Source organism: Plecotus auritus (genome assembly GCF_963455305.1).
Source record: "Plecotus auritus genome assembly, chromosome: 13".
In the NCBI taxonomy this organism is placed as follows: domain Eukaryota; kingdom Metazoa; phylum Chordata; class Mammalia; order Chiroptera; family Vespertilionidae; genus Plecotus; species Plecotus auritus.
The window spans coordinates 13,430,230-13,456,958 of NC_137779.1; the positions used below are offsets into that span (position 1 = coordinate 13,430,230).

General features: G+C 43.6%; 2 protein-coding genes across 9 annotated transcripts in view; both read right to left on the bottom strand.

The window, feature by feature from the left end:
- Nucleotides 1-1,003: 1,003 nt before the first annotated feature.
- Nucleotides 1,004-20,942, bottom strand: VPS33A (VPS33A core subunit of CORVET and HOPS complexes). Its single transcript, XM_080650223.1, has 13 exons — nt 20,749-20,942; nt 18,678-18,743; nt 17,831-17,958; nt 16,759-16,945; nt 13,244-13,360; nt 11,688-11,862; nt 10,747-10,940; nt 9,527-9,653; nt 8,640-8,707; nt 7,606-7,743; nt 6,916-7,053; nt 3,446-3,614; nt 1,004-2,833 (listed from the first exon to the last, which is right to left on the bottom strand). Exons 1-13 carry the CDS (start codon nt 20,848-20,850, stop codon nt 2,652-2,654), a joined length of 1,791 nt encoding a protein of 596 aa, XP_080506349.1. The 5' UTR covers nt 20,851-20,942; the 3' UTR covers nt 1,004-2,651.
- Nucleotides 20,943-23,250: 2,308 nt separating this feature from the next.
- CLIP1 (CAP-Gly domain containing linker protein 1) overlaps nt 23,251-26,729 on the bottom strand; it is a 99,400-nt gene continuing 95,921 nt past the window's right edge. For 7 of the 8 annotated variants that reach the window (XM_080650679.1, XM_080650676.1, XM_080650677.1 and 4 more), the window contains one exon: nt 23,251-24,877. In XM_080650679.1, the coding sequence (XP_080506805.1) occupies nt 24,652-24,877 (226 nt within the window). In that variant the 3' untranslated portion in view covers nt 23,251-24,651. The remainder of the gene's footprint in view (nt 24,878-26,729) is intronic. The other variant, XM_080650672.1, reaches the window with a different exon arrangement.

Below are 26,729 nucleotides of genomic sequence, written 5' to 3' on the forward strand. Positions count from 1 at the left end.
GTAGTCCCAGGGAAGAAAGTATAACTAAGATTATACCTTCATCCCACACCAAAGTAACAGAAGAGAGGCTATTAAAACACCCGAGTCTGGTCCTCGACAGCTCACACCCTTCAGATGACGTCTCGAGGCAGCTATATGTTCTAGCCTCTAGTCACCATCCAATTTGAGTATGGAGAGCCGCTACTATGTTTGGACAGGTTCAAGCCTCGGACTAATGAGAAGGCACAGTCCTCTCGTGGCAAAGCCACATGCAAGTCCCAGCTTGGAGGGCAAAGCCTGCCCAGTACAATTATAGCTGTGGTCCCACGTGGCTGAGTAATGTGGGCTTGATAGAGTTCAGGTGCATGTAATTGAGTAGATTAGAACATTGTTAACATCTTGACCACACCCTTACTTTACCACGTGGAATCTGGCTATAAAGACACGGCTTGCAGGCTGTCTCTCCATCAGAGAAGCAGCATCCCACCGAGACGCAGCTTTTATTCTCTTGTCTGTCTTTTCTAAACCCTTCACCGCCCCACCTCAGGTTTTCACCCTTGGCCAGCTGGCACGGCACATGTGGCACTCAACGTAGGACTGAGAATGCCATGGCCGTGCCAGCTCTGCACACGGATGAACTGAAACTAAGAAACGTGTGGCTTGCAGTTCATATGCATTCATTTAGAAATACAAGAATCTGAGAAATTTTACATTATTGTCGTTTTCTTCAACTGTTTGACAAAAAGGCATCCTTTTTCTGTAGCATGCCATCATTAAACCCCATGGCAATGTAATACATCAGGCCTGGGTCTAATCCACGGTCTGTTCACGATTCATGGTCGGAGATGCCACATTTCTACACCTGCCATCTCTATCACAACCCCCCTTCCTGTCTGCAGACAGTTCACTCTGCTATTTAAAGCATTTCTTCTTGAATTCAGCTCTGCTGACTACAAACACTTCCTCCTGGTGACAGGCAGGTCTTGAACATGCAACTGAGAACAACAGACAAACAGGCACATCATGATCAATCGTAATCCATTTCCAGGGAGGGCAGAGCTAAAATGGACTGGGACTCGCATGGGATCTTCCCAGTTCTCTCCAAGAATTCAATGTGCTGTTTTTAATCTGCCTTTTTTTTTCCTTTTAAACATATTTTTATTGATTTCAGGGAAGAGGGAGAGAGAGAGGGAGAGATAGAAACATCAGTGAAAATCATCAATTGGCTGCCTCCTGCACGCCCCCCACTGGAGATTGAGCCCGCAACCCAGGCATGTGTCCCAACCAGGAATCGAACTGTGACCTCTGTTTCATAGGTCGATGCTCAACCACTGAGCCATACCAGCCATGCTAATCTGCCTCCTTTTAACCATTACACTCTTGCTCCACAGTTAACTACAGTTCAAATACTTATTTCTCTGTTGGCAAAAATTCAAAAGTGTATAGTAAAACGCACAACAGTGCCTATGTAGACTTCTTTATCTATGCAGACTCCTGGTGTAGCAGAATTATCTGCCCAATTAGACAAAAGTCCAGACGTAATGTAAACAATCTCCCCACTCCAGGAATAAATGTACCATTCACATACCCTTTTCTCAGTAAGGCCACACTCCTTTGAGACAAAGACTGCTTTAAGTATTAAATGAACTGACACAAAAGCGTGTAATATATAATTATCCACCACTTTCTATTTGCATACAAATGAAGCAATTGATGTTTTTAAGTCTTCTGCGGAATGCATTTGTAGGAGCTGACCTAAGTATGCTCTGAGCAGGCAAGTCGAGAGCCACGAGTGAATGCAGACACATGAGACACAACTGAGTATCTGTTCATAGGACAAAGACCCCAGCCAAGGAGACTCGACTGGACTTGAATCCCAGGAGGCAAAAACACTGAGGGACAAAGGTGCATTTCACTCTCTAAGGCAGCCCAGGCTGACCACTGCTGGGGCTCGAAGGTATAAACTAATCTCCCTGGGATAACAAGGATCTGAGAAAGGATTTCTAACACAGGAATCGATTTCATTAAGACCATTTCCACGTACTGAATGCCAATTAAATTAAACCCAGGACAAGCAAATCTTTTAATTTTTTGTTGTTGTTAATCCTCATCTGACGATAGTTTTTCCACTGATTTTTAGAGTGGGAGGGAGGAAGGGAAGGAGAGAGGGAGAGAGAGGGAAAGAGGAGAGAGACATACTGTTTATCACATGAGCCCCAACCGAGGCTGGGGATCAAACCTACAACCCAGGTATGTGCCCTTGACCGGGAATCCAACCCTCAATCATTTGATGCACAGACTGACACTCTAACCACTTAACAACACTTTCTACTTTTATTGTCATTTTTACCTGCTTGGTCCCATCTGTGCAGCTGTGTAGATTATCCATCCCCACCTCCTTAATATACGTCCACAGGTCTCTAATGAAGATACTGAGCTGAGACCACAAAAAACTGGTATGTCTTTATCTAGGTTGTCTTCTTTCTTCAAAAAGTTAGGAACACAAAAGAGAAGCAGAAGAGAGAAAACAGCGTAATTCAAGAGGCTGACCCCAAAATCAGTTTTGTATTCCTGGGTTTGTTATTCCTCTGTGGGGCTGTACTTCCTTCCAGCAACTTCCTCAAAGGGGAAGTTTATTCTGCAGTTTGCTAGTTCAATCCGCTCTGAGCGCCCTACACAGGCTTTTCCATCAGAGACTCTATCCACGTGGCCCCGTTCATTAGTTTAGTGGTGGCAATGACATATTCTGTGCCTCCATCTTCCAACTGGGAGAGAAAGCGCAGGGCAGCGACTTCGGCAAAGGTAACACCCCCGAGGAAAAATATCAGGGTGACTCGGTTTTCCCCCGGTTGACCTAAAATTGAAACATTTCAGAATTAAGTTGTATGTTATTGGAGCTTCTCTTCCCACCTCTTAAAAAGTGCGTACTGCCCAGCTGGTGGGGCTCAGCGGTTGAGCGTCAGACCATGCACCAAGAGGCTACCGGTTCCATTCCCGGTCAGGGCACATGCCCTGGTTGGTTGTGGGCTCGAGCCACAGTAGGGGGCGTGCAGGAGGCAGCCAATCAATGTTGACGTTTCTCTCTCATTGATGTTTCTCTCTCCCTCTCCCTTCCTCACTCTAAAAAACAATAAAAACGTATTTAAAAAACAAAACTGCATCGTTCATAAGGAAAAAAAAGTCAAATGTGTCTTGGTCTGACAGTTCATTTGAAACTCAGACACATAATTTTGCTCTCAAATGTTTTTTCTAACTACTGAGATCCTCAACTCCAGAGCTGAAAGCTGCTACCCCCAAGGGAATAATGGGTTCCCTGCTTACAATATACATTAGCAACTAACAAAAGAAGTATATTGGACTCTGACTCCCAAGGACTTTACAAATATATTCTACAAAGCAACTGCATAATACATGAAAACCACACTAACAGCACATAACGACCTGTAGATCCGGGCTGTAGACTCACGTTTCTTTTGCAGTCCCGTGGGCAATGGCTGCCGTTCTTCAAAGTGGGGCCCTGGGAGGATGCGCAGAACTTCCTCAATACTCCGCCAGCCAGGCCGGGAAAGCAGCTGGGCCAGCCGCACACTGAGAGGGGCGTAGCCACTGTACACGTAGGATATGTCCGTGGGATTCTGTGGCAAAATTAAAGGGAAAAAGAGCCTGTGGGTATAGAGACTCAGAGCCACCTAACTGGGGCCTTTCGGATAACCCAAAACAGGGGTCCTCAAACGGCCCGCCGAGGACATTTATCCGGCCTGCCGGGTGCCGCTGCCTGTCCTGCTTAGCAGCCGACTCGTCCCGGGCCCGCAGTGTGCATAGGAATTTGTTCGTAGTTTTTTTTTTAAACTATAGTCCGGCCCTCCAACGGTCTGAGGGACAGTGAACTGGCCCCTGTTTAAAAAGTTTGAGGACCCCTGACCCAAAATTATCTGATTTGTCTTTGAAGGCAAAGCCACAATTAACCCCCCACATCTTAGCAGCCGGAAGCTGACTTTTGACTCACATCTTGAAAAGCCATACAGAGTATCTCTAGGGACCGGAGATGAAAATTGTTACTTCGTTTGGCAAGAAACTTTTTGGAGGGTAACTTGGCACTCTAGCTGGGTAACAATGTGCATAATCTTTGAACCCAGAAATTCTACTTTTAGGCATTTATCCTGCAGAGGGGCTGGCACACCAGGGGAGACCAGACCAAAGCACCAACAGTAACAGCAACACCATCTGTACCAGGAAAAGACTGGGAACAACCTGAATTACTAGAAACCTGTTAAATTATAAAGATGGCATATCTGTAGAACCACCTCATAAGAAGTACAAAGAACTTTAAAAAAACAGGACAGGCACGGCTGGTGTGGCTCAGGGGTTGAGCGTCAGCCTATGAACCAGGAGGTCACAGTTCTATTCCCAGTCAGGGCACATGCCCAGGTTGCAGGGCTGTGGGCTGGATCCCCAGTAGGGGGTGTGCAGGAGGCAGCCAATCAATGATTCTTTCTCATCATTTATATTTCTATCTCCCTTTCCCTTCTTCTCTGAAATAAAAAAATATATATTAAAAAATACGTATCTTTTGAGAGCAATTATTGTGGCAATTTGGTGGTTTAATAGTAAATACTAGTATATTGTGCAGGTAAATTTGACTAAGGTTAAGATTTTTAAAAAGCATATGATTTCAGAAACCCGTGGACATAAGGCATATATCTTGTATGACTTTTTCTGACTAAATTATAAAATTATGTTTTTTTCTTTCTCCATGGTAAGCAAAGGAATATCTTTAGAACATAGGGCCTTATTTAAGAATGCCACACTGGCCGAAACCGGTTTGGCTCAGTGGATAGAGCGTCGGCCTGCGGACTGAGGGGTCCCAGGTTCGATTCTGGTCAAGGGCACGTACCTTGGTTGCGGGCACATCTCCAGTGGGGGGTGTGCAGGAGGCAGCTGATCGATGTTTCTCTCTCATCGATGTTTCTAGCTCTCTATCCCTCTCCCTTCCTCTCTGTAAAATATCAATAAAATATATTTAAAAAAAAAAAAAAAAAAAAAAAAAAAAAAAAAAAAAAAGAATGCCACACTGGACTTTGGGGGTTGTTCTACCTTTCTATTAGAATGGGAGTTCACTTTGACCATAACTCTCTGCTTCAATAGTAACTGCAGATTTTAAGTGTGGGTTTATCTCTGTTCTTACCTCTGCCATCAGAAATGGTTCTTGTCCCGAAAACGATGGCTGCAGCCTCTAGAAATTTAACAACCAACTTCCCATTCCCATGCTGCCATTGTGTTCCTTTTCTTAGTGAAGGAGTTTGTGTCAATACAGGAGCTGGAAAGTTGGCTTGTACCTCGTTTGTGTTTGTTTTCCCAGGGTTTCTCCTCTGGACTCAAACCATGAAGCTGTAGCCCATCAGGAGTTTCTTTTCCTATTTGATTCCCTCTTCTCATTATGTGACTCACCGAACACAAAATTCTATCATCACAGGATCTCAGAGAAATTCAGTTATTATTTTGCCTTGATGCTGATTAGCTTATAAATCATTCTGCAGTGATGAATATCCTGTTTAGGCTCTCCTGAGAAACGCTGTTTGCCACTTCTCTTCACAAATGGTTACTGTATTTTTAATGTCTGTTTCATGTGATAAAAGACATACTGTATTTAATTCTAGTGAAATATGTTAGGATGTGGTAAGGGGTGGATTTTGATTTAGTTTTGTTATGAATTTACAGATACTATTTTATTAGGGTACTTTTTGCCTCTCATAGACATCAAGAAACACTTATTTCTAATTATTGCAAGTTATTGTAACTATTGTAATTGTTATGTTATAGAAATAAACCTTTATTTAAATGTAAACCCTATAGCATTGATTCTAATGAAAATGGAAGCAAAAACAGAAAACTAAATAAAGAGGCAGAACACAGGATGACCATCAAGAGACAGTGGACATGATGCGTGGGGTGGGAGCAGCAGGTCAGAACGGTGAAGCGAGCCAAATTGAAGTATCATTTACATTGTACAACACAGAAATTAAGTCTCTATATTGCAAATGGGGAAAAACAATCCAATTTTGCTTCTGACAGAGGAGACAATCTAATTATTAGTCTTTGTTGCAAGAGGCAGCCTAATGAAAAACCAAGAGAGAATGTAAGAGAAAGAAGTTTAGGAAGAGTGGAATCAACCATACATGTAAAACAAAGTGCACCTGCTTTGGAGATCAATGGTACAGAATATGCACCATTTATGTGAAAGTGTCTGTATAGTCATAGAATCTTTCTGGAAGGGTTAAAAAGCGGGTTAGGGTTACAACAGCTGCTTTTGAGGGGAAACTGGGGTTAGATGTGGAAGGAACCTAACTTCACTGTCTGCCTTACTTTTGCACAAGCTGACTTTTCACCGCACACGCTGGATTCTTCCCAGATCCTCTCTGCCCTTCTTGGCTCTGAGCCCAGGAGGCAGACTGCAGGCTCTGCAACAGCGCACTCCAAGTCCTCTGTTTGGGTTGGGCCAATGGGAGGCGCCAGATAAGCACAGGAGAGTGGGCTGCAGTGAGGTCAGGGTTTTTCCACCCTGGCTTCCTCTCTGTGACTCAGGTGGAGGCTGGCTGTGCTCCTCAACCAGAGGCCTGTCAGCCTTGTCTTGTCAGACGGCCGCTCCAGTTAGCTCTTCTGTCCACGACTGGCACAGGTTTCTGGAACAGCTCGCTCTCCTTGCCCTCAGGCCTCGCCTGGTAAGGGCTGCCCACTGCACTGCCTCTCACCCGCCCCCCCCCCTCCCCATCTTTATGACACTCTCCTCAAACTACCCAGTGTGAGAGTGTCCCATTTCCTGCTGGGATTCTGACAGATATAATACACAAATGCATTACTTTTTCACATTAGAACACTGTTGTCACCAGAGACTGTTAACCAGTTACTGACTGAGCTGGCGTGAGAAGGGTGCCTTACTTGTTCATTGACGTCATCCATCCAGAGGCGTAGGGTTTTCCGGATTGTCGGGTAATTGTTCCTGCCCCCGATCTGCGGTTTCAGTAGGCCAGCCTTCTCCAGGTTGTGTAAGGTCAAAATGTGCTCGTAGCCATACGTCTGCAAGACAAGTCATTCGGCGTGGATGTCAGATCAGGAAAAGGCTTTTGCGACTTTCATAAAAGAGCACCTCTGATAAACCGACTTGTTCTGTTCTCCAGGGCACGCCACTGAGGTCCAGGTTATGACTGACCGTGGCACGGGGAAAGGACCCGCCCTAAAACTGCCTGTCCATCACAATTAATCCAGCTCATTTGTTTCAGAGGGATTTAATGTATTCAGAGTCAAAATTTATGGGCCCAATTGAAATGAGCAGATTTTGGAAGTCTTTGTTTTTGTTTTGTTTTCTCCCTTGGCAAATTAGTAATTTAAAAATATACTGACCTAGCCCGGCTCGCGTGGCTCAGTGTTTGAGTGTGAACCTATGAACCAGGAGGTCACAGTCTGATTCCCAGTCAGGGCACATGCCTGGGTTGCAAGCTCTATCCCCAGTGTGGGGAGTGCAGGAGGCAACCAATCAATGATTCTCTCATCACTGATGTTTCTATCTCTCTCTCCCTCTCCCTTCCTCTCTGAAACCAATATACTAAATACACACACACACACACTGACCTGGAGAATTTCTCTTTTGTAATAATCCAGAACCTTTTGTTTGAGTCCACTATTGCACACTGACTGGAGGCAAACAAGTCTTAACACCTTGATCAGCGAATGCTTCTGGGCAATACAGTCCTCAATGTAACCATTGACCTGGAAACAAAGTACAGACAGACCTATACCATCACCTGGTTTGGGGACCTCAAGACCTTGATACATACTATTATTTTTAAAAATCAAATAAAGGAGATGTGTGGGAGAACGCCCCCCATCTCCAACCTCCCATTCCCTAAGCCCCCTCCAGCCCCTGGCACACACCAGGAGCATAAGGCCGGTGAGGACATGTTCAACAATCCAGATGCCCGTCTGGGCTCATCTGTCTCTATGGACAATGTCCTGAGAGGGATGTGTGACCTAGTCTATCCCAGTAAAGTGGCAATTTATCAGTAATAGAAATGTTTTTAGAAGATGGAAATTTTCATCAAATGAACCATTTTAAATTTACTAATAGAGGTGACCATGTAAAGAAATATATGACCAATTCTCACTGAAAGCAAGTATCTCAATTTGCCTATAACAGCCCTTAAAGCTCTGATTTCGGGGGCTGGGTCTCACCTCTCCGTGCATCATAGGAAGTGCTCTCCACAGAGTGACGGTAAATACCTGTTACTGATAAAATCTGTATTTTCACATTTTGCATTTGTTCTTAAAAATACTTAAGCGCCCTAACCGGTTTGGCTCAGTGGATAGAGCGTCGGCCTGTGGACTGAAGGGTCCCGGGTTCGATTCCGGTCAGGGGCATGTACCTTGGTTGCGGGCACATCCCCAGTGGGAGGTGTGCAGGAGGCAGCTGATCGATGTTTCTCTCTCGTCGATGTTTCTAACTCTCTATCCCTCTCCCTTCCTCTCTGTGAAACATCAATAAAATATATTTAAAAAAAAAAAAACTTAAGCGAGACATTGGAGTAAAAGCCATTGCTTTTCTAGCTATGGACTTATGTTTGATACAGTATTTATTATTTGTTAGACAGTTTAAATTGTTCACGAACCTTATCGGTGTCTATTCCAGACATAAACTCCTGCTCCACTGTCAACTTATCAAAGAAGTCTTCAGAAGCTAAAATGTAATTAGGAGATTTGCAACTTAGAAATTAAATAAATTTCCATTTATCTAAGTGAAGTGCTTTTATGAACAGAGCATGATTAAGAAACAAGACATGCAAAAAGCAGGCAGGCCACAGGCTGAAACAGCTCCTGGCAAAAACCTTCTAAAAGCATGGAAACCCTACGACCCTGCATGGCTAAGTTCCATCTACATAGAGTGGACCCCGAACCCCTTTGCTATCCTCAAAACTCAAAAATGTTGTCTCAGTTTCAGTGAAAGCTAATTTCCCCAGGGTATTGCATCATCAGATTCAACCCAGTTTCACCTGACTTCTATAAAGTGTACTTCATAGTACAGGGCACCGACCAATCTCCTAGGCAGCTTTTACAGCCTGAGTTTTAAAGAATAAGCTTGTCTTTGGTTTAATATACATCCTCTGAGCTCTTTCAAAACACTCCCTGTATGCTATATACCAATTCTGTGGAAAGTTTTCAAGGGAAAAACAGAAACAGAAACATCCCATTGTTCTAATTAAATAATACTTAATAATAGAAAAAAAAACTAGAGTAAAAAAACTAACTGCCTCATATTATGGTGGCAAACTATGGAAAACTTTTGCTCCCTCTAATTGTTATCCCAAAAAAGTTTACCATATGATTATATTATTTTAATAATCAAAAGAAATGTGCTCACCACGAATGGCACACTTTTAACTGTGAACATGTGTGCGCTTAATTAACACAGAGAATCACAGAGGTGCCCATGGCCACGTGGCAGACACTGGGTAGGTCTGCGAGGCAGCCCAGGCGAACCTCATCCCTGGATACTCACTAGTGACATCTTTGATCAGCTCTGCGATCGAGGTGTGGTTCGCCAGCGAGCCTCTGGCGGCCTGCATGTGGGGCAGCTGGGAGACGAACTGCTTGATCTCCCCCACCGTCTTGGCGTTGTGCCTCTCCTGAAATGGGCAGAACCACGAGAAAGGAAGATACTCACTGTCGAGAGCTCTGTTCTTTGTTTTGTTTAGTTTAGTTTAATGTGGCAAAAAGAATGGGATAAAAATGAATCAGGCCAAACCCAGCTCCAACATCACATGGAAAACCAGAAAAGGTGACGTTCACGGTGCCTGTTCACTGCGTTGGTGCTTCTGTCCCGAGCAAATGTCTGTGGTTTTCTCTTCCCAGGTGCCAGACCATTCTGGGAACAGTATTTTGTGGGCATCTGAGCATATGTGGGGGGACAGTATTGGGTAAACCACAGACATTTTGCAGTAAAACACTAAAGGAAAGCACTATGTTAAGAGGGGAACATAAACAGCAAGCTCCTTCTATAACGGGAAGGAAAGAGCCATCCTTCTTACTGAGCCTTAATTTTGAATGATGTCCTTGAACAAAGTGAACCTCACTTAGTGATGAGAAAATATTTTTGTTTTGTAAAATTGAGTAGTCATTTAAACCAAAAGTAACTTCAGAAACATGAAAATCAAATTAAATGGATGTAATTCCTAAGAAAGATGAAATCTGGAAATACATACTCAGTGGAAAATTAGCTTTCAAAAGTTCTCCAAATTCATGTCTCTAATGCCCAAGTACTCAGTCTACATCGCATTGATTCTCATGGTTCAAAATCAACCTGAATCCAGAATGACGCAGCAGGGACCAGGCAGGAGCCGGCAGGAAGCTGATAATGAAGCTGCCAATTTGAAAGCTCCCGCCGCTGGGGATTTCGCTCTCATTATCACCCACCATGTCTTCAGGGGCCTCTGCCACCAGCATGTTGGTCAACCTTAGGAGTTTTCACCCCAAATTGCAAGTTCTATTACAGAGGATCTTTTATTTATAGTACAGCTGGCTTCCTCTTAAGTGGGGTAGGAAATAATAAAAAAGGAGGGAAAACAAGTGTTTATGGCAAAAGCTTGTAAACTGCCAACACTGCCTGCCCCTCCCCAAAAGGGGGAAAAAGTTAACAGGATACCTTTCTCCTAGGGGAGAAGTTTAAAAGGGCGGTCTGGCCTGTGACAAGAGTGGCAGGTGACAACCACACCAGCTCACCTCAAACGCAGCCGAGATCACCTTGGCTTTCTTGCTAAGCACGGAGCCCACGGCGTTGAAGTTCTTGTCGCGGATCTCCGCGTACAGCTCCTCCGCAGAGTTCAGCTGAAGCTTCTTGGCTTCCGTGGGAAGATCCTTACCGCCATCACCCTGTTTCTTGGGCGCGAATTTCTCTGGAGGTAACTTCACGTAACCTGGACAGCACGGACAGGAACAAGCGCCTGTGTGCACTTCCTGGGAGAACCACGCACATGCCCAGGCACAGAGCAGAATTTTCCCAAAAGGACACGTAAGCCGCCTTGACTGAAAAATGGTGCACAGCACTGAGGTTTTATCTTTCCCATGATCAAAGTAGACTTGGATCGTAAGTAAATCAGTCAGGATTATTATCAAGATTTTCTCCAGTTTTAAATGCTGACAGAAACAGCATGTGGGCCAAAAACAAACACGTTGGTGACCTCTGACCTAAGATTCTGTCAAGCCTAAACTCTTGCAGGCCTTCCGTCTTCCCTTGTGTTCTCAAACGCCCATATCAGCCTTTTCCCTAGAGTGACGTTCCCAGCTACATTCTCTGCTTTAGCAAGCTGGTCACCTGTCATTTCCCGCTTTGATGATGCTGCCTGCCCCCACCAGCACCACGCTCCACACTCCCACTTTCCAAACCCACCCCAAGCCACCTCTCCCACAGCCTCTCACACGGCTGCAGTGCTGCCTGGATTTAACCCCAGGCCTCTGCTCACAGGGCACAAGCACAGTCCTCACACTACACACTGGCCAGCCCGTTAGCTTGGACAGTTTACCTCTAGTGTCTAAAAGTCAAAAGCAGTATTTTTGTATTATCAAATATTCTCTGAGTTATATGCAAAGAAAGCACCTTCAAAAAAATGACTGTTATCTTGGCCAAATGACCTATTAGTAAAAATAGATGGCACTTTACTTACTGTTCTGAATGCCATAAATTTCATCGATGAGTCCTTCATACGTCAGCTGAGTGGCAAGGGGCGTTAACAAGTCCACATTTCGATCGAGCAGTAAGAGATTATCAAAAACAGGAAATACGGAATTCTGGCTTCCTGTGAACTCTCTCTTCATCCTGATCATCATATTGGCCACTTGCTGGAAATAAAATATTGGATCAGGTGGGACTCTCCTGGGAATGAGCCGATTTTAAAATTTGGCTAAAAACAGAAAGACAATCAAAAAAGTAAAAAAAGAGAAAAACTGTGGAATGGTGAGATAGATAAGAAATTAGCAGCATTTGCCACTGGCCACCCATCCCAACGCTCACACTGTGGCCAATGGCAACCTGTATTTCTCAATGGGGCACAAAATCAGGGACAGTCTATCTGTGTTATTCCTGGTGGTTGTGTTCTATAAAGTTATGTGAATAGGAATCAGCGAGTACTGAGCCACAGCTCCTGGCGGAAACAGGGGGTGAGGTTCCTGCGGGCTCTGGTCACATTTCCGTTAACTGGTCAACATGTAACCTTGTTTAATGTGTTGCTGTTTAAAGACACTTTGTTTAAGATATATTGTTGAGCCCTGGCTGGTTTGGTTCAGTGGATAGAGCGTTGGCCTGCGGACTGAAAGGTCCCAGGTTCGATTCCGGTAAAGGGCATGTACCTTGGTTGCGGGCACATCCCCAGTGGGAGGTGTGCAGGAGGCAGCTGATCGATGTTTCTAACTCTCTATCCGTCTCCCTTCCTCTCTGTAAAAAATCAATAAAATGTATTAAAAAAAAAAAAAAGATATATTGTTGAGCTCAACCAGCATGTCTCAGTGGTTGAGCATCGACTATGAACCAGAAGGTCATGGTTCGATTCCCAGCCAGGGCATATGCCAGGGTTGTGGGCTCGATCCCCAGTGTGGGGCCTGCAGGAGGCAGCCGATTAATGATTCTCTTTCATCATTGATGTTTCTATCTCTTTCTCCCTCTCTGAAATCAATAAGAATATGTATATATTTTTAAAAAAGATATATTGTTCATTCACTGACAGTGAGCTCACAGCCCAACGGCACCATCACTCACACCTGAACGAAGCTAGCCTAACGTCTTTTCTCAGGAGGCTTGTCACAGCCTTTCTAAGCTCAGGGACTCTAGACACCCTTTCACTATGTGTGAGGACCGTTTTAACAGCAAACCACCAATAAGAAGCACAAAGATGCAAAAAATGTGGCATTAAGCAGTGTGTGGGCCCATTTGGTGGCAGAAAAGACACTGTTTACAATAGGAGCTGAAACAAGAGGGCAGAGCAGCACTCTGTTCAACCTCAGCTGCCAACATGCGCACTGGGCAACTCAAATTATTTGCTGTTTCGGGCATGTCCACAAAACACTGACTATCACTTTGGGGGTTATGAGTAAGTTTTAGCAAGTTGGCAAGTTCCCAAATAAAAAGGATTAGCAGGATTTGTTTATTAATGGCTTCCCACTCCTTCCCCCTTCTTGGGTGCAAGGGGCCCCTTCCTTCACCACCAGAAACACGGTCGTTTCTCACCCGGGCGCACTCTCCTTTCCCGAAGATCTGGGGGATGGTCCCGTACAGAGCCTGCAGGGTCATCAGCCCCTTGGCCGCGTGGTAGAGGCTGGTCTGGTCGCTCTCCAGGTAGCACTCCTGTGGGGATAAATGGAAGGTCACCGTCAGGCCACTGGGATTCCACTTTGCCGGGGAAGCAGAAGATGGGACCCAAGTCCCTTTTACAAAGCTGCAGTGGCACTCTAGGTCACAGGACCAATAGCTCAGCTCTCAGGTACAGCTGTGGAAGCATTCTCCGGGGGCAGAACCTTCGGGAAGAAAAGGGTTCACCAGGCATGCCAGCTCTTAGTTTATCAGCTCTTGAATAAATTACTGATTAATAAAGGTTTACACGGGTTCTTCCATTCGCCATGGTGAATATAAACTTTGGTAGGATATTTTGGGAGGGCCACATGCTAATACTCACAAATGTGCGCATTCTTTGACCCCCAAAGTCCCAGATGACCACACAACAGAATACTTGGCAGTTTTACAAACATGTGGCAGGTTTTCACATGTACCGTCAACAAATGACGGCCGTAAACATTGTGAGAGAGGAGAAGGAATGGTCGAACCATCTTTAAAGTATGATATCATTCTCAGAAAATATATTTCACTTTATAAAACATACAAAGTGCATTTTGTAAAATATACAAAAATATACTTATTTTTTAATATTTTTTTGCTGACAAGTGAGAAACAGAAGCGATCAGTTCTGACACTGGAAGGAAGCACCCAGGTTTTGGACTCAGGGTGCCTTGACCTGATCCCCACTGTCACTTCCCAGCTGGTCCCTACAACAACTAGATAACCTCTCTGTGCCTCGATTTATTCCTTTGTATAGTGGAGCACATTCACCATAGCATAAGGACTAAATGAGAAAAATGCTTATAAAGACAGCTTTATATTTAGCACCTGAAACGTGCTAAATATAAACGTTTAAGGTTTAACTTAAACGTTTAAGGTTTAACTGAAACGTTTAAGGTTTAACTTTTATTATAAATTATTTGGATTTTTTACAACCATCATCCAGTGGTTCGCTGCACCACCACCAATGTACCTCTAGTCTCCAAAGCCAGGAGGGAGGGGACAGGGATGGCGAGGGGTTAAGGAAGAGACAGTGGAAGGTTCTTCCAAGTCTCGTGCATCTCACCATTTCACTGAATATGACAGGCCAAAATCAAGAATGTGTAAAGCCCTAGCTGGTTTGGCTCAGTGGATAGAGTGTTGGCCTGTGGACTGAAGGGTCCTGGGTTTGATTCCAGCCAAGGGCACATGCCCGGGTTGTGGGCTCGGTCCCTGGTGGGGGGCGTGCAGGAGACAGCCGGTCAATGATTCTCTCTCATCACTGATGTTTCTATTTCTCTCTCCCTTCCTCTCTGAAATCAATAAAAATATATATTAAAAAAAAAAAAAAAAGAATGTGTAAAGACAGGCTTTCTGTCCAAATTACTAAAAACTCCCAATTGGAGCAGAGGTAAGGTGAAAATTCAAGAAAAAAAATACCAGGGAACATATCTTAAAAGAACATTCATATATTTTTTTAGCTTAAAAGTTGTATTACTATCAAGGCATTTAAAAATAATTCTATGTTTTGAATAAGATATAAGAGTTAACAACAGGTATAGAATTTTTTGCTCTAATATTACTGGCAGTGGGGAGATTGTTGGTATTGACACCCCAACTCTATTCTGCATGTGCGAAATTCCCCGTGGCATTTCAATCCATGAGCATGTTTTGGGAGAGCCAAATGCTAACACCCATTAACATTTAAATACACATTTTTGACCTTGCAAAGTTATTTTTTAAATTAGTTTTTACAAAGTAGATATTACATACACTGATTTTTACATATACAAACAACTTAAGATCACAATAGATTCAGCACTGTTACTGAGCATTAAACCGGGCAGAACTGGAATCCCCACATTTTGTACAGAATGATGGAGATGATCATCATATCCTGCAAGCATGGAAAGCTCTAGAGTGCCTCCTTATGCTGAGAAATGCTAAATTATGCTTGCAGTTTAACAGTCACATAAATAGCCCAGCCAGTGTGGCTCAGTGGTTAAGCATTAACTCATGAACCAAGAGGTCACCAGTTTGATTCCCGGTCAGGGAACATGTCCGGCTTGTGGGCTCGATCCCCAATAGGGGGCATGCAGGAGGCAGCTGATGGATAATGTTTCTCTCTCATCGATGTTTCTCTCTATCCCTCTCCCTTCCTCTCTCCCTAAAAATCAATAAAAGCATATTTTTAAAAATCACATAAGTAAAATGCAACTCCATCAGAAATCAGGGTTGAATTTAACATGAGGTAGAGCTCTTAGCTTTACCATCCAGGCAAAATGCTTGTTCTCTAAACTGAATCCTTAGGTGAACACACCAAGCCCAGGGCTCACAGTTCTCAGCAGTAAATAATTCTGCCCTTCTTTGCAAATCCCTGATTACATAAACAGGCGCTCTCGCCTCTGGACAGGTTTTGTCATGCCAGGACACGTTTCCTAGCTGCTGCCAATTCACGTTAATTACACGTGCGAATTAATTATGAGCGTACCGTTATAGATATGTGACAAAGCAAATACGGCAAAATGTTAATTCCAGAATCTAGGTGATGGGTATGTGGGCACTCCCTCTATAATTCTTTCAATTTTTCTCTATGTTTGAAATTTGGAGGAAAAAAGAGTTCAGCTCTGGCTGGTGTGGCTCAGTTGGTTGAGCGTCATCAGATGCACTGTAAGGTTGCGGGTTCGATTAGCGGTCAGGGCATGTGCCAGGTTGTGGGTTCGATCCCAGGTCAGGGTGTGTACAGGAGGCAACCCATTAATGTCTCTCTCTCACATGGATGTTTCTTTCTCTCTCTTTCTCTTCCTCTCACTTCCTCTCTCTCTAAAATCAATAAAAACATTTTTAAAAAATGTAACTACTTTATCATTGGAAATGTCTACCTGGTATAAAGGTATTATAATTAACATTAAAACCCAAGCCACAGACTGGGAGAAGATACTAGCAGCTTTTATAACCCACAATGATAAGTACCCAAAATACATAAAGAATTCTTCAGCCCTAACCGGTTTGGCTCAGTGGATAGAGCATCGGCCTGCAGACTGAAGGGTCCCAGGTTCGATTCCGGTCGGGGGCATGTGCCTTGGTTGCGAGCACATCCCCGGTGGGGGGCATGCAGGAGGCAGCTGATCAATGGCTCTCTCTCATTGATGTTTCTGGCTCTCTATCCCTCTCTCTTCCTCTCTGTAGAAAATCAATAAAATATATTTTAAAAAAAAAAAAAGAATTCTTCAAAAAGAAAAAAATGGGCAAAGAAAAATGAACACGCAATTTGCTAAAAAGAAAAATCTTAAACATTAATATACCTATGGAAAAGCTCAGCTTCCAGTAACCAAGGAAATGCAAGTTAAAACAATAGCCTGGATACTGTCATACTTGTAAATTTGGCAAAAGTTTAAGTCTGACACTAAGAAAGAAAATACCAGACTTACTTTGAAGGCTCCCTCTGATTCCATGGATAAGAGATCTCCGTCAAAGGGAATGAGATCCAAGCTATACTCCTCCCTGTGAATAAAGGAGCCCAAAACACCCAGATCCTTCAGCCGCTGTTCACATAATAAGCTACGTCGTGGCACAAACAGAATGTGGAAATCTCTTGCTGGGCCACGTCTGTCTTCACTGCAAAAAAAGTAACGTTTGTTAGTTTATGAGCCCTTTAAGGTCACAAACTATTTTATTTATATTATTCTCAGAGCCTGGTCCTACGTCTGGTACACAGCAGGCACTAAATAAATGTTGGCTAGATAAATATACCAATATTGACTTTCAGACCCAAATTGTTACAGTTACTCTCTCTATATTTTCCTCCCTGAAAGGAAAGCAACACTGATTCATTGCCACAACTTTGTAATGCATTTTCTAGCATCCTCTTAAACTATTTATGGGGCACTAAAGCTTTCAGGTTTATTGAAACAGGATATGTGTGTCTTCCTGAAAACAAATGGCTCTTTAAACCAAACCAATGCAAATACAGAGTCTTACATTAAAACGAAAGATCATTCTTGACTCCCCCCTGCACTCTCCTTCACAGTGAACTTCCCAAAATAGCCCATTTGCTTTTAAGGTTTTAGGGGCCACACCAATCAATTGTATGAGTGCAGACTGGGCTGGGACAACTTCCTCTATATAGCGATGCTGTATTAAACTTTAATCAGCTCTTACTTATTCTGCTTATGAGATTCAAGAACACTATATTCAGTATACTGAAAAACAACCATTAGAGGTTTTTCTTTTTTCTTTTTAATTAGGGTCCCTTATACTAATACAGGTCCAAATATTTAGCTGTCCTATAAAAGAATGGGGTTATGCAATGACACCCCGCCCCCAAAACTGAACAACTTCACAAGTGTCCCATCCCCCCATCCTTTCATGCCTGCCCCAGTTTTCAAAAGACCACCTTCCAATGCACTGGCAAGAGAGTGGGGTTGCAATGAGGAGCTCAGTACATTAAAACCATCTGGAGGGCCAACCTCTTTTGGATCAAACACAAGCTCTGAGAAATACCTGAGCACATTTTCAGCAATTATATCCATCAATTCTAGCCTGGGTCTGACAAAAAAAATAATATTCTTGACATCAGCTGCCGGCAAACGACTTCCTTTAAGGGTGAACATTTTTTCCACTTCATGTTCCTACGGAAACATACACAAAAGGTTAACAAAAAAACCTGTCTTTACCTGTCATGTCCAGATTCAGACATCCTACCCTCCTAGCCCAGTGGTAGGCAAACTGCGGCTCATGAGCCACATGCGGCTCGCGAGCCGCGGTTTGTCGCTCTGTTGACTGAGTTTGCCGACCACTGCCTTAGGGAAAAACACTTAAAAAACATTTTAACAATGTACTAATGTCTTTAACCCGAAGTCAAAACTTCTGGGTAAGCATAATGCCTTACGAAGTGGTCGGCAAACTCATTAGTCAACAGAGTGGCAAACCGCGGCTCGCGAGCCGCATGTGGCTCGCAAGCTGCAGTTTGCCAACCATTGTCCTAGCCAAATGCTCTTAGTACTTAATTATCCAAACTTATATTCCCAAAAGCCAGATGTATAAAGCACTAAGTTTTCAGGACAAAGTCACTGCTATTGTATCTGAATTCAAAGAACTCTCACATGATTACCTATCAAAGACACCAGGTAATGGGCATATAATACAATGTCAGTAATTTCCCTAGAATTAGAATCAGTGTAGCATCACAGGCCAAAGGATCAAAATGTTAGCCAAGAATTAGTATCCGTGTTTCCAAAGACCAGACAGCTTTATAAGCCAATTGTTCAGGAGAAAATGTAAAATTCCATTCTTACTGCGAAAATGCATAATTATTAATCCCTCAACAAAACCAGAATAGCTAATTTACCTTCAGTAGTGAATACTGTGCAATCAGGCCAAATGGTCCTGTGAGGTACTCATCCCAAACTATTGCCTAGAAGAGGGGAGAAACATTCTCTTATTATGGTTACTATCAGGAATGTCAACAATATCAACAGAAAATAGCAGTCATACATAATAGGACTCTCTGCTTCAAACTTTGAATTAAAATTTTAAAAAATATATTTTTAATGATTTGAGAGAGGAAGGGAGAGGAAGAAACAGAAACATCAATGATGAGAATCGTTGATGGGCTGTCTCCTGCACACTCCCTACTGGGGATCTAGCCCACAACCCAGGCATATGCCCGTGACCGGAATCAAACCCGGGACCGAACGCGGGACCCTTCCGTCCACAGGCCAATGCTCTATCCACTGAGCCAAACTGGCTAGGGCTCTGAATTAAAAATTTTAATAGACTCTGACCACATTCATACCCTGCAGGTCTAAAGAAAAACAGCAAGGGCAAGGGTAGTGGTGGTCACAGGAAAATTAAGACTTCATCACTATCCTCAACAGAAAGGAGCTGTAGTGTGCTGTGTACCTGTGTCATGGTATTACTGGATTAAACGGTATGAAAACTGCCAATGGCAATAGTTCAACCTAGTATTTTATATATAAGTATCATAATCCAATTACATAAAAATTAAAACCTCTGGACCTAACCGGTTTGGCTCAGTGGATAGAGCGTCGGCCTGCGGACTGAAAGGTCCCAGGTTTGATTCCGGTCAAAGGCATGTACCTTGGTTGCGGGCACATCCCCAGCAGGAGGTGTGCAGGAGGCAGCTGATCGAAGTTTCTAACTCTCTATCCCTCTCCTTTCCTCTCTGTAAAAAAGCAATAAAATACATTTAAAAAAAATTAAAACCTCTGATGTATTACAAATCTTACTTTGACAGAAGACGACAGTTTAAAAGGCTCAGAAAATTTAAGTAACATGTTCAAGGCCACATAGTGACCTTGCATCCTATATAATAAAGAGCTAATATGGTAATTAGATCGGATGGTGGAACGACCTTCCCCAACGAGGGGGCAGGAGCAAGGCCGCCGAGGGGGGCCACCAGTGCCACGAGGGTCTAGCCCCTTGTAGGAATAATATAAGGGAGTCAGAACTCAAACTTAGGGCTTAACGACCCCACAGGGCATTGCTCTGGGCCCCTGGAGCATTTCTACTGCTAAACTCCAGGATAATTGCTTTTCCTTTTAACTGACACTTTTATTGAGATAACTGTAGGTAACACTGGGTTGTAAGAAGTACTCCAGAGGTATCCCTTCTATACTTTACCCCGTTTCCCAATGGTAACATTTTGCAAAAACTATAATCCAATATTACATCCAGAGTATTGACAGTGATCCAATCCATGACCTTCTTCAGATTTGAGCATCATTTCTTGAGCTTGAACTGGGGATCTAGGACTTAGCCTGTTTTCTCCTCTCAATGGCTGCTAGCACCCACTCTACTTCTTGGCTTTCTCTTCTTTCTAAGACGGGTTCCTGAGTTTCCGCAGTTCTCCTTTTGTGGTCAGAGTTTCACTGCCAGTTATTTGTGGGGGAGGGAAGAGCTGATAGATTCTAGGGGGAGAGGTCATAGCATCACTTAAAAGTCCCTGATCTACAGTTTCGGATTCCATTGCTAACCGGGTACTAGTAGGAAACGCCTAACAGGAAGGTCCAGGGAAACCTCAAGTAACAACTTCTCTCCTGCTCCGCACGAGCAGCAGGTGATACGGTGCTGGTGCTTCAGAGACTTTTCCAAAGTACGATTTGTTACGACACCTATGATCCTTGTAATGCAAGGCATCATCACCCACCCGCCCCGGTGTCTGCAGAGCACCGCACATAAGCTGGTCCGCAGGCACTGAGACAACACGGTGGCTGACTCTGCTACCACAAAACATCGCGACGCCACGCGGAGTCCGGGCCGTCAGCCCCGGGGCCCACCGCCTGCTCGCCTCCGGGGAAGCTCCAGCTACCTCAGCCAGTGGGAGCCCGAGCGGTCGGACCGGATGAGGCCAGGCCGGACGGGGCTTCAGGGCGCCGTGGCCACCTCCCGCCCCTCACCTTGCTTCCTGCGCACTTGTCCAGGAATTCGCGCAGCTCCCGACGCACCGCCTCGCGCAGCACGTTCAGGTTCACTCGCCCATAGGACAGGTGCGCCGCCATCTTGCCCCACCACCCCCCTTTCTTGCCTCATCCAAACGCGCCCCCTCAGTCTCTCCTGAAGTCCATAGGCGGAGTCACGTGGCAGCGCGTCCACGTGACCACGCTGGCGTTCGCACGCAAACCTGGAAACCCGAACTGGCCTGGCCGGCGCCAGCGGCTCCTCCAGGCCCTAGCGCCGCCTGCTTCCTCCACTAACACTGTGTTGTAGTCGCTGGGCGCTGACAATTGAGTTTAAAGGCGGAGACTGGATCCTGCTCGCTCCGTTTAAGTTTTAAAAATCGCCACTTTCATCTTGCAGCGAGCATACTCGCTGTAAAATGGTAATATGAAGCTAAACGTGAATGAGAATATTTTCAATTAGAGCGATTAAAAGGTCTTTCTCTTTGCTCTTTTGGTTTGTGGGCTAAAATTTAGAAAAATGGCCAGAGTCCGAAGGAACCTGAGGGATTTGTCTGTTTGGCTCTTCTTAGTATACTTTTCTTAGGAAATACTATCCGATGTAGAATCCAGGTCCCAGCACTTCCTTCATCAGTAAAATTCGCATATTACCTTATCAGTTGTGGAAATCATTCACATACAAAAGCTTATTAGGCCCTGGCCGGTTGCTCAGTGGTTAGAGCGCCGGCCCTCTCGACCCTGCGCACCCAAGGATCACCGGTTCAATTCTTGGTCAAGGGCACATGCCCAGGTAGCAGGTTCAGTCACCGTTGGGTGCATATGGGAGGCAACCGATAGATGTTTCTTCCTCAGATGTTTTTCTCTCAAATCAATAAAAACATATTTTAAAAAAAGAATATACCAAGTTCTTAAAGCTGTTTATCAGCAAGACTGCAGTAGAAATTGCTATTTGGATCTATAGTGCTTGCTCATTTGAAGAAAAACCATTATGATAAAAGAAACTGAAAATATCAGTACCACTGGGCAAAAAGAATAATCATTAAAGTAGATAAAGCCCTAGCTGTTTGGCTCAGTGGATAGAGCATTGGCCTGTGGACTGAAGAGTCCTTGGTTCGATTCCCCTCAAGGGCACATGCCAGGTTGTGGGCTCGATCACCAGTAGGGGGCATACAGGAGGCAGCCAATCAATGATTCTCTTTCATCATTGAAGTTTCTCTCTCCCTCTCCCTCTGAAATCAAATAGATAAGATACACACTAGAGACCCAATGCACAAACTTAGTGCACAGGATGGGGAGTCCCTCAGCCCAGCCTGCACCCTCTCACAATCCAGGATCGTTGGCTCTTAACTGCTCGCCTGCCTGCCTGCCTCATCGCCCCTAACCGCTTCTGCCTGCCTGCATCATCGCCCCTAACCACTCGCCTGCCTGCCTCATCGCCCCTAACTGCTCGCCTGGCTGCCTAATCGCCCCTAACCGCCTCTGTCTCAGCCCCCGCTGCCGCAGCTTAGTCCAGAAAGACATCTGGAAGGACATCCAAAATGATGTCCAGAAGGTTGTTCAGCTGTCTAGTGAATTATCATATTACGCTTTTATTACATATATTTAAAATAGACACTTCATCAAAGTGGATATACAGATGGCCAAGAGACATATGAAAAAATGCTCCAAGTCACTGATCATCAGAGATGCAAATTAAAATAACAATGAGGTATCACCTCACACCTGTCAGAATGGCTACCACCACCAAATCCACAAATGACAAGTGCTGGTGAGGATGTGGAGAAAAGGGATCCCTAGTACACTGCTGGTGGGAATGCAGACTGGTGTGTAACTATTATGGAAAACAGTATCGTGTTTCCTCAAAAAATTAAATATGTAACTTCCATTTGACCCAGTGATCCCACTTCTAGGAATATATCCTAAGAAATCCAAAAACACCAATCAGAAAGAATGTATGCACCCCTATGCTAATAGCAGCACAATTTACAATAGCTGAGATCTGGAAACAGCCCAAGTGCTCATCAGTAGATGAGCTGTGGTACAATTATGCCATGAAATACTATGCAGCAGTAAAAAAGAAGAATCTCTTACCCTTTGAGACAGCATAGAGGGACCTGGAGAGCATCATGCTAAGTGAAATAAGTCGTTCAGAGAAAGACAAGAATCACCTGATCTCACTCATATGTGGAATCTAACAAAATAAACTGATGAATGGAGTGGATCCAGAGACAGGGAAGCATGGAACAGAGTGCAGAATCTCGCAGGGAAGGTGGGGAGGAGAGCGGGGAGAGAGGGGGAGGATGAGTGAGTGGGAGGTAATCAACTAAGGACATTATATGCATAGCCCATGGACACAGACAAAGGGGAGGTGAGGGGTGGAGGTGGGGGCGAATTGGAGGGGGTCAATAGGGGAGGAAGGGGGACATATGTAATACTTTCAACAATAAAGAATTATTTTTAAAAAGAATGGTATTCTTTAACTAAAAAAAAATAAAGTAGGTACAGAACATTTTTTTGCTCAAATTTTAATACTGCTTTACATATTGTTTGTGAAACAATTCTCATTATGTTTATAACCAGAAATTTCAATTGATTACAGATTTTTCACTTGTCAAACACAGTTAATAATCTTGAGGGGAAAATACATCAAAGGCATATATACAATTATAGAAGTTCTTATTATACATGTAGCATGGAGATACATTTATTACTTTTTACATCTTCCAGAAGACATTCAATTCAAATCAAGATAAATAGTTTAATAAAACTGGTTGATAAACTTCTGGTGGCTGAGGTCCTTCATTTAATTTTTTGTGATAAGAAAATCCAAAATTATTAATATTGAATTTCTCATCATACATTCATCTAAAAAGACAGTAAATACAACTTGTAAAGATTGTGGATTGGTTAATGTAAGTATTGTATAGCAGCTTATTATCTAATTAATTGACTGCTGGGGATATCTGCTAGAGAAGGAAAAATACTGTATTTATTTATATCTGATAAAGAAACAAAATGAAAACAAAAATAAAAAATAGCTCCAAAGCTGTGTGATGCTATTTCTGGCCTAGCCCATTATGTCCTGATAAACATTCTAAGTGTTTTCTTTTTTATAAAGGTAAAAATCTGAAAAGAAAGACACAATTGTGTATTCTTTTTCCCAAAATAAAGATTTTTTAAAAATATATACATATAATATATAGCTGAAATTATGCAAAACCAACAAACAAAACGCCACAGTAGAGTAAGTGGGTGCAGCATATCGATGATAAAATGTCCCACAGCAGTTTGGGGGCTTCCCCCTGGCTTTACCTGTTTCATGATTTATCATCACAGCTAAGTGTTACCAAGCCTGAAGTAAAGGCACTACTGACATCAGGTAGTGCAAAGATCTCAGATATTTCTTCGACTAAAAATAAAATGCTCTATATGAGTAGATGAAAATGCAAAATGGCACATTTTTTTCAACTCATTCCAGTGTCAAAGCGTAACCAAAACATCTCACTATACAAAAACGCAGCCTGGGAAGATTTTAGTGCAAATATGAGAAGTAATGGCATAATTTAAAGTTACTTAAATAAGGTACTGGAGGGTAGGGATTGTTCTTGGAGGTTTCCCTCGGGACAATATATGTAACGACCTCTGGTGCAACATCCTGTTGAAACTTAAAAATCAAGACGACAAAAATAAGAGGTGAAAACTCACCTCCTAAGCATGTATTATTCTAACATATACGGGGAAACTAAAAGGGCGATTTGTTGAAGATCAAAATATTTCCTTAGATTTGTTGGTGGGGGTCAAAAATATCGTGAGTTGTCAGGAAGTCTGCACACATAATGCTGGTGTTCGGTTGCCCAGATGCTGGTGCATCCGAGAAAGCCCAGTCCTGGATGTGAGGCTTCGTCAGAAGGTCTCATCATCATTGCAGTTGGTTGCCCAGTGCCCAAACATCTCACAGATCTCACAGTACGGGCGCTCCTCGCTCCGACTGCCATGGTGTGTGGAGTGGGGGGGGTCCTCCGACATTTGCGCCTGGGTGGGACAGTCCTCCGTGTCATGGAGATCGAAGCAGTCACATATGTCACAGAAGAGGCGAGGTTTCTTCTTGGACTGTTTCTCCTGGTCGTCACTGCAAAGGTTCATGTGCATGATCAGAAACTCTCATATTAACCAATGTCACCCCAATAGACTTAATAATGAAAAACAGCAACTCATCTCTACCACTTGTAAAGGATAAAAAACAAGCAAGAGTTACGGCCAAGTCTGTGAACCTCAAGTGTAACTACTGCAATCAATCCCCATTTAAAATGTTCACATCAGGCTGGCAGGTGTGGCTCAGTGGTTGAGTGTCGACCTAGGAACCAGGAGGTCATGGTTCAATTCCCAGTTAGGACATATGCCCTGGTTGTGGGCTCACTCCCCAGTGTGGAGTGTGCAGGAGGGAGCCAATCAATGATTCTCATCATTGATGTTTTTCTCTCTCGTTTCCCCTCTCCCTTTCTCTCTGAAACCAATAAAAATATATTTAAAAAAATAAAATAAAATGTTCACATCAGCCCTGTTGGTGTGGCTCCGTGGTTGAGGGTCAACCCCCATGAACCAGAAGGCCACTGGTTCAATTCCGGATCAGGGCACATGCCTAGGTTTCCAGCTCCATCCCCAGTAGGGGGCGGGCAGGAGGCAGACAACTGATAATGTTTCTTTCATCAATGTTTCTTTTCCTTTTTTCTTTAATAATTCTTTATTGTTGAAAATATTACATATGTCCGCTTTTCTCCCCATTGACCTCTTCAGGCCATCCCCACCCTCGCCCCTCACCACCCCATTGTCTGTGTCCATGGGCCATGCATATATGCATACAAGGTTATTGGTTGATTACCTCCCACTCACTCTACCCCCTCCTCCCACCTTCCCATTCCCGCCTTCCCTCCGAGATTCTGCACTCTGTTCCATGCTTCCATGTCTCTGGATCCACTCTGTTCATCAGTTTATTTTGTTAGTTAGAGTCCACATATGAGATCAAGTAATTCTTGTCTTTCTCTGAATGACTTATTTCACTTAGCATGATGCTCTCCAGGTCCCTCCACGCTGTCTCAAAGGGTAAGAGATTCTTTTTTACTGTTGCATAGTATTTCATGGTATAAATGTACCACAGCTTTTTTATCTACTCATCTACTGATGGGCACTTGGGCTGTTTCCAGAACATAGTTATTGTAAATTATGCTGCTATGAACACAGGAGTGCATACATTCTTTCTGATTGGTGTTTTTGGGTTTCTTAGGATATATTCCTAGAAGTGGGATCACTGGGTCAAATGGAAGTTCCATATTAATTTTTTGAGGAAACACCGTACTGTTTTCCATAACGGTTACACACCAGTCTGCATTCCCACCAGCAGTGTACTAGGGATCCCTTTTCTCCACATCTTTGCCAGCACTTGTCATTTGTTGATCTGTTGATGGCAGCCATTCTGACAGGTGTGAGGTGACACCTCATTGTCATTTTAATTTGCATCTCTCTGATGATCAGTGACTTTGACCATCTTTTCATATGTCTCTTGGCCATCTGTATGTCCTCTTTGGAGAAGCATCTATTTAGGTCCTTTGCCCATTTTTTAATTGGATTGTTTGTATGAGTTCCTTATATGATTTGGATATAAACCCTTTATCAGATGTATCATTGCCAAATATGTTCTCCCATACAGTGGGCTTTCTTGTTTTGTTGATTACTTTTGCTTTGCAGAAGCTTTTTATTTTGATGTAGTCCCATTTGTTTATTTTCTCCTTAGTTTCCTTTGCCCTAGGGCAGAGGTCGGCAAACTCATTAGTCAACAGAACCAAATATCAACAGTACAGCGATTGAAATTTCTTTTGAGAACCATATTTTTTAAACTTAAACTTCTTCTAATGCCACTTCAAAATAGACTCGCCCAGGCTGTGGTATTTTGTGGAAGAGCCACACTCAAGGGGCCAAAGAGCCGC

Bases quoted from the DNA above. Each gene is read 5' to 3' on its own strand.
- VPS33A (XM_080650223.1), bottom strand. From the start codon at position 20,850: ATGGCGGCGCACCTGTCCTATGGGCGAGTGAACCTGAACGTGCTGCGC. The intron at 8,708-9,526 runs GTGAGTATCCAG...ATTACATTTTAG, and splicing joins GCTGATCAAAGATGTCACTA to CTTCTGAAGACTTCTTTGAT. The intron at 7,054-7,605 runs GTCAGTGTGTGT...CTTGTCTTGCAG, and splicing joins ACAAAAGAGAAATTCTCCAG to ACGTATGGCTACGAGCACAT.